Source organism: Carlito syrichta, unplaced genomic scaffold (genome assembly GCF_000164805.1).
Source record: "Carlito syrichta isolate Samal-C Ts95f unplaced genomic scaffold, Tarsius_syrichta-2.0.1 Scaffold314869, whole genome shotgun sequence".
Lineage (NCBI taxonomy): Eukaryota > Metazoa > Chordata > Mammalia > Primates > Tarsiidae > Carlito > Carlito syrichta.
In genome coordinates this window covers 63,991-71,746 of record NW_007258965.1, presented here as the reverse complement: position 1 = coordinate 71,746, position 7,756 = coordinate 63,991, and the positions used below count along the sequence as shown (strand labels likewise).

The window sequence follows — 7,756 nt, the reverse complement described above, 5'->3', positions numbered from 1 at the left end:
ATTCCCGTTCCCCTTGGCCTCTTGCCTTCTGCGCGGCCTTTGCCTGTGCTGCGCCCCCACTCCCCGGGCCTCAGTTTCTTCCATATGAAGGAGGAAGCCCTAACAGCCACCTCGCAGCACCACGTCGCGAGCATAATGAGATCATGCAGGGAGAGCACTCCGCAGGGGCAGCGACCCGAGGTGAGGCGCGAGGACCCTGAGCACGAATTTGTGGGGAGACCCAGGGACAAAAGGAGTTCTAGAACAGCTTCTAGTCTGGAGAATCCAGAAAGTCTGCAAGTCTGGGTTTGTAGAACATCTGTAGACCTGAGGTTCTAGAATACCTGACTGTCTGGGGACCAAAGTTCTTGACTCTTCGAACTTGAGCTCCAGAGTGTCTGAGGACCTAGACTGCCAGAAAATCTTAGAGCCTGCAGTTCTAGAATCTGACAGTCTGAGATGCTGGAAATTCCAAGGATGTTTAGTTCTAGAAAGGCCAGGCCCCACTCAGGCAGGCAGCTCCTACCCATAAAGGTGATGGCTTTCCAGACATGGGGAGAGACCATGCTGATAACAAGTCCTGTCCTTCGCTGGGTGACCTGAGATCAGTCCCTCCTACTCTCTGGACCTCTCATGAGCTAGTTAAGCCAGAACAGACTGGACAATTGCTCAGGGCCCTCTGGGGTTCTGAGACATTAGGGACTAGCCTCAAATACCTGAAGCCTTGGGTCATCTTAGTGTCAATCTCCAGCCTCTGGAATGCAGAATCCAGAGTTCAAGCTCTGGAATGCAGAGTTAAGATGGCAGGATCTAGAATAGGGACCCCAGGTTCCCAGGCTCCAAATTCATACTTCAGAGTCAAGAGTATAGCAACCTCAGAAAAGAGGAGACCAGGCTCGTGTCTGCCGGCCCCACCTTTTAAATGTGCAGTGCAGATTTGAAACTCCAGATTTCATGGTTCAAAGTCTACCCACAAAATCTCAGAGTCTAGACCCAGACTCTAGAATCCAGGCCCCCAAATTCAAATTCCATAATCTACCATTTGTCCTCGAGGCCTGAGGCATCACACAGCAGGTTCAAAGGTTTCCAACCTCCAATCCCAGATTCCAAACAGCAGACTCCAGACTCCTACTCTGTACTCTGGATTCAAAGGTCCAGGATCCAGAATCCAAGCCTGAGACCTGCAACTCCAAGACTTGACTTCAGGATCCAGATACCAGACCCCAGACCGCAGAACTCAGATTCTAATATCCACACTCCAGACTTCATGGTTTTTTTGTTTTTGTTTTTGTTTTTGTTTCCTACTCTGTTGGGCTTTCCTAGGCCCTTTCTAGGAAAGTCAACTTTTTTTCCAAGTCAACTTCTGGGACCAGAAGACAAGATTATGGGGTCCTTCACAGGGACAGGAATCCCAGGCAGCTCTTGGTCCCTGGTCAAATTTTTTATTTTTTAACTTTTAATTTTTTTTATTGTAAAGATGTGGGGTCCAATTCAGGGTTAGGTATACAAATGTTCATTATGGAGGTACCCTTGTGGATGAGAGGTCATTAATATTGAAGTTGAGACACCAAACTCAGAACCCAAGTCCTGGATCTAGAGCTCAAGATCCAGAACCTCACCCCAAGCCCAGAATTATGACTCCAGGATCCAGTCACCACAATCCAGACCCGAAATTCCAGACTCTGTTTTCTGATGTCCTCCAATTTTCTGCCTTTACCCCTCATCTCCTCCCCCCTGATGAACTGCTCCTGGTGGAGAATTCCTCCCTGCAAACTCAGACAACAGCTTCAGCCTAATAAATGCTCATTAGCCTAAGTCGCCCACCCCACCCACCATCAAGGCATCCCTGCCTGTAAACCTGGCTCTCAGCCACCTCTCACCCCACCCCCGCCACCCAAACCCCAGACCCAGGTGGGGCCGGGAGCTTATAAAGTCAGCCTTTCCAGTGCCTTTTCCCCTTCCAGCATCCAAGCTGCCCTCAGCACTTTTGAAGCCTCTGGAGGAGGCTTTGGGATTGGGGTGTGGGGGAGTGGGGGAGATACAGAATGTCTCGGGGAAAGACACGGACCACCCTGAAGGAATTGAATGTCAAGGGTGTTGGGTAGGTCCGTGTGTCCTCTACTGCAGTCCCAAGCTGAACCTGGACCAAGAAAATATCCTGGAGCTGCTAGAAGGAGCCGCAGTGGGAGGGAGGGGACAGCGCAGATCGAGAGGACGTCCCCGAAAGCTCTTGGACCAGAGTCAAGAACATGATCAGGAGATATCACAGGTTCAAGTGAGTTCAGCACAACCTCCCTGAGGCCCTCTGTGTGCCAGGCCCCATGCTGGGTAGTGCTGGGGACACAGAGAGGACGCAACCTGAGTCCCACCTTCAAGGACCCCCGATATGGGGGAAAAAAGACAAGCCAGGCCTCAGCACTCATGGGTACCTGTGCTGTGGTGGAGGCAGAATGGGTGCTGTGGGATCAGAGACAAATCCTGCCAGGAACTGGAGCCTCCCAAAGAGGGAAAGGCTGAGCCTCGGAGGGCAAAGATGAATTTGGAAGATACAGAGAAGAAGGACTTTCATTTACTCCCAAAGCGTCCCAAGGCCTCAGTGGGCTGGACCCTGTACCAGGCAGTCCTAGGGATCCAGAGTCGAGTCAGACCCGGCCTGCCCTCAGGGGGTTGTCAGTCTGGTGAGAAAGGCAGACATCACTTAGGGTCAAGGGAGATCAGAAAATACCTCGAGAGTAAGTGGGCTTGAAAGGGAATGGCATACCTGATAGGAGGAACATCCTGAGCATGAACTTACAGGAGGGAAAAGGGCAGCACTGGCTGCATCTAGAAGGACAAGGTCAAGGTCATGGGAAACCTGGGCAGAGAACCTGGAAGGGGAGGACCCACTCATGTCCTTGAAAGTGAGGCTGGGAGGCTGAACTTGATCCTGGGGGGTGCTGGGGAATCCATGGAGGGCTGCAAGCAGGGGAGGGGCCTGGTTGGTGAGCTCCAGATGGAGAAGGTCCCTCTGGGCCTTGGGTGGATGGATGGGGGGGAGGTGCTGGGGGACCAGAAGGAGACCCAGAAGGTGGGATAGAAGCCTAGATAGGGTCCTGAGTCAGGGCCCTGAGGATGGAGAGCGATTAAGGACTGGTGCCATGGAGTGAGGGGCTGGCATGCCGTGGGGGTGCCAGGGTCTACCAAGATGTCCCAGGAAGAAGAGCAGGATGTGGTGGAGGGAGGGGACACAGATAGTAAAAAGTTTCCTGGCCCGACGCAGTGGCTCATGCCTGTAATCCCAGCACTTTGGGAGGCTGAGGCAGGAGGATTGCCTGAGCCCAGGAATTTGTGACCAGCCTGGGCAACACAGCAAGACCTAATCACTCAAAAAAATTTTTAAATTAGTCAAGTTTGGTGGCACATGCCTGTTGTCTCAGCTACTCAGGAGGCTGAGGTGAGAGGATTACCTGAGTCCAGGAGATCGAGGCTGCAGTGAGCTGTGATGGTGCCACTGCACTCCAGCTTGGGTGCCAGAGTGAGACCCTGACAAAAAAAGAAGGAGGAGGAGGAAGAGAAGAAGAAGAAATTTCTTAAGCAGCAGGTGGGCTGGGTTTGTGTCTGGAGGGATCCCAGAGTGGCAGAAGGGTCCAGCCTCACCCTGGTTCTCTGCCTCCCCTTCCCAGACAGCAGCTGAGCCCTGGTCCTCCCCCAACAATGTGGCTTCTCCTCAACTTCTCCTTCCTGCTGACATCCGCAGGTGAGGTGGGCCGAGTCGGGGTTTGTGGGAATGTGGTGCCCCCTTCCCCAGCACGTCAGGGCCCTGTGATCTTCCAGCCCCTACCTCACTTCAGAGACCACCTGAAGATCCTCCCCTTACCCCGCCTCACCTGAGCCACTGCCAATGCCCTTGAACCTCCCTCCACCCTCAGAGCCCAGAGCCTGGGGCTGCTCTGGAGTCACCATGCCACCTGGGGCCTCTTGCTGCCCTTGCCAATGAATGTGGTCCTAGGGTTGTCTCTTCCTTGTTGTGTGACCTTAAGGAAACTGCTTCACCTCTCTGAGCCTATGGCGAGGTCTCAATAGCATAGGGTGGGTAATGCACAGACTCCTTAAACGAGGGTTGACAGGCCAAGAGCACAGATCCCGGGTTTGGATCCTGCCCCTGCAACTCTCTAGTCACTTAGCATCTCTGTGACTCAGTTTCCCCAACTGTAATGGAAACAGCAGTTCTTCCCTCTCAGGGTCACCATGAGGATTAAATGCAGGCATGTGTGAGGGCCTGGCACATGCCTGGCCTGGGTAGGGTGTGCAAACGTTGGTGTATGCTTAGTGCTCACACTCAATATCCCTATGAGATTGGCACACCCAACCCCATTTGACAAGGGACGGGGTTCAGACAGGGACACCCACAAGGTCAAGGTCACCCTGGATAGCAGGAGAACTCCAGACCAAACTCAGCCACCACCACGGAGAAATTAATTGTAACCTAATGCCTGTACCCTGGAGAAATTAGGGGGTAGACTCTTATTAACGCCGCTCCCACATGACCCTCGCCCCTGGAGGCCCTCAGACCCCCCCACACACACACTGCCAGCCTCCCCTCCGGCTCTCTCTGTGTTCTGCCTCCTTGCTGCACCCAGCAGGGGCCTCCGCCCATCTCTGGCTCCAACCGGCCAGGTGCGGCCTCGGTGCCCAGCTGTTCAGCCCGTGCCCTCCGCCCTTCTCCATAGTCCACCTCACCCTTTCTCACTAAGCCCCTCGTCCACCACATCCGCGTTCCCCTGGCCTCACCGGGGCCTTTGGCTCAGTTCCTGACCAGGGTCAGGAGTGTGGGCATTTAGTCTGACTGTACAAATCCTGCCCTGGTGTGGGTGTCTGTGTGACCCTGAGGGGACAAGTCTGTGTTGCCTAGGGTGGGGGTTCGTGGTCCTGTGACTTTGAAATGTCCCTAAATGTGTCCTTGTGCAAGGTGTCAGAGTGTGTGTGTGTGTGTGTGTGTGTGTGTGTGTGTGTGTGTTTGTGTAGTGGGTGCCCTGAACCCTGTGTGTCCACAAGCTGCCCACATGTATGAACCAGATCCCCATACAGGAAACCTGACCAGTGACCTTGAAACACCACAGATCTGGCTTGGGTACAGACCTAGTGATGGATAAATGTGTCCTGTCCTTGCTGCCAGTGAATTTCAACTTGAAGTGTGTCTTCAGCTACGTGTCTTTGACCTTGAGTGCCTGGCCCTGTGTCTGGGGGTTGCCCAGAGTATGATTTAATGGGTCCACATCTGGCTGTTGGCCCTCCAGGTTGGTGTCTACAGCTTTGACTCTACAAAATGGTTTGTGGAGAAACCATGGTTTTGACCTTGGGTCTGTGCAGATGTCTCACTGACTTGGACCGTGTTTGTGTCCACAACCTGTACGTCCACAGGTGTATCCCCATAAGTAAATCCATGTGTCTTTGTTAAAAATAACTAATATTTAATAAGCAGTTACAATGGGCCAGGTATCACTCTATTACTCACCCTTCCCCCTCCCCATTTCATCCTTACAACAATCTCATTTTACAGATGAGGAAATAGAGTCACAAAGAGGTCAAATAGCTCACTCAAAGCCTCACAGCAGAGTGGTGTGGTGTTGTGCATCTGTAATCCCAGCCAACACTTTGGAAGGCCAAGGCAGGCGGATCCTCTGAGCCCAAGAGGTCGAGGCTGCGGTGAGCTGTGATTGTGCCATTGCACTCCTGCCTGGATAACAGAGTGTGACCCCCAACTCAAAAATAAATAAATAAATAAGGCCTCACAGCTAGTATATTTGAACCTCAGCTTAAGGGCCCCACTTTCTTTGACCAGACCCTGTGTGCAAGTGTCTGTGTGGATGCCAAGACTCACACTGGAGACATAGGCATTGACGTTGAAGTTAGGTCTGATCTATACCCAATTCTCTGTGTGTGTTCATGTCTTAACCATCCAAACTCAGATACACATATGAACATCCATGCTGTGATTCTTTTTTTTTTTTTGAGTTGGAGTCTCACTCCGTCGCCCAGACTGAAGTGCAATGGCCGCTCCTGGTCACCGCAGCCTTGACCTCCTGGGCTCCAGCGATCCTTTCGCCTCAACCTGGAACTACAGGTGCGCGCTACCATGCCCGGTTAATTTTTTTTTTTTTTTATTGTAGAGATGAGGTCTCGCCAAGTTGCTCAGGCGGTTCTCAAACCCTCAGGCTCAGGCAATCCACTCACCTCGGCCTCCCAAAGCACAGGATTACAGGCTAAGCCACCAAGCCCGGCCCATGCTGTGATTCTTGAAGCTGCAATCCATGTAGCTGCCAGTGAATTTCAACTTGAAGTGTGTCCATATCTGCACCTAGATTTAGAAGCCTGGCTGTGTTTATTTGTGTGTGTCCATGACCTTGTGTGACTTCATCTTGTATTGTACACTGAATTGGCTGAGATGTCCAGACTCTGGAGCCAAGACCGTGTGTCATACCTATTGAGTGACCACATCCATTTGACATCTGTGACAACTTGGTGACCTTGAATGACTGGTTGCAAGTGACCACCTGTCTGAACCTGTATCCAGTGTCCCTGTCTCCATCCCCAGTCACAGAGGACTTCTTGCCCTCTGGTCCTGTCTCCTTCCGCTCTCTCCTGGAGTCCTACAGTAAATGAGGTGGGGGCTGGAGTTCTGGAAAAAGAAGGGAGCAGTTTTAGGTAAGCAGTAGGACTTCTTGAGTCCAGGTGAGGTGGCTCACACCTGTAATCCCAGCACTTTAGGAGGCCAAGGCAGGAGGACTGCTTGAGTTTGAGACCAGCCTCGGCAACACAGCGAGACCTCATCTCTACTAGATAGATAGATAAATAAATAGAGACAGATAAATAAAAGTATTAGCTGGGCATGGTGGCTCACACCCATGATCCTAGCTACTCAGGAGGCCAAGGTTGAAGGACTGCTTGGCGCTGGGCAACATAGTGAGACTTCATCTCTACTAAAAAAAAAAAAAAAATTAGCAGGCATGGTGGCCTGTAGTCCCAGCTACTCGGGAGATTGAGGCAGGAAAATTGCCTGAGCCCAGGGGGTCAAGGCTGTGGTGAGCCATGATCATGCCACCGCATTCCAGCCTGGGCAACAGAGTGAGAGTCCCAACTCAAATAATAATAATAGAAGAAGAAAAACAGCAGGACTGCTTGAGAAACTGGGGGAAGGCATAAGCACAGTAGTGAGGGCAGGGTGCAAGGAAGGTGTAGGAGGTGATGAAAAGCCCCGTTTCAAGGATCCTCTTCCCCTTCTCCCAACAGTCCAGGATGGTGACAAGCCGCTGGAAGGTGAGGAGTGTGTGCCCCACTCCCAGCCATGGCAAGTGGCCCTCTTCCAGCGTGGACGCTTTAACTGCGGGGCTTCCCTCCTCTCCCCGCACTGGCTGCTGTCTGCCGCCCACTGCCAAACCCAGTAGGAAGGCAGGGCTCAGGCCCTGAGGGAACCTGGCTAGAAAGTAGGAACTCCTAGGTTTGGGGGAAGGCAGAGGCAGACGCCCGGGCTCTGATGGAGAAAGAGGCTGGAGGTCAAGTCCCTGGGTGAGGAGGGGTGTGGGTTCTGAACTCTTAGGTCCGTGAAGGAGGAACGAGAAAAATGGTGAGGTCCCAGCTTTTGAGCCCAAGGGTCAGGGACCTGAGAATCCTGGATTCTGAAGAAGGAAGGTCTGGGGGAAGCGGGGAGATTGGGTTCCCGGAGTGTGCCTGACTTTGGACTTCCTGGTTCCTGAGCAACAGGGCCAGAACCATTGGGTCTTGGGAGTGGGTCATGGGA

At 52.7% G+C, this 7,756-nt stretch overlaps 1 protein-coding gene across 1 annotated transcript in view; it reads left to right on the top strand.

Annotated features, from left to right (window-relative positions):
- Window positions 1-3,672: 3,672 nt before the first annotated feature.
- The window catches only part of KLK15 (kallikrein related peptidase 15), a 5,414-nt gene continuing 1,330 nt past the window's right edge, over window positions 3,673-7,756 (top strand). Inside the window, 3 exon segments of the mRNA XM_008072162.2 lie at window positions 3,673-3,715; window positions 7,249-7,399; window positions 7,566-7,582. Of these exon segments, the coding sequence (XP_008070353.2) occupies window positions 3,673-3,715; window positions 7,249-7,399; window positions 7,566-7,582 (211 nt within the window).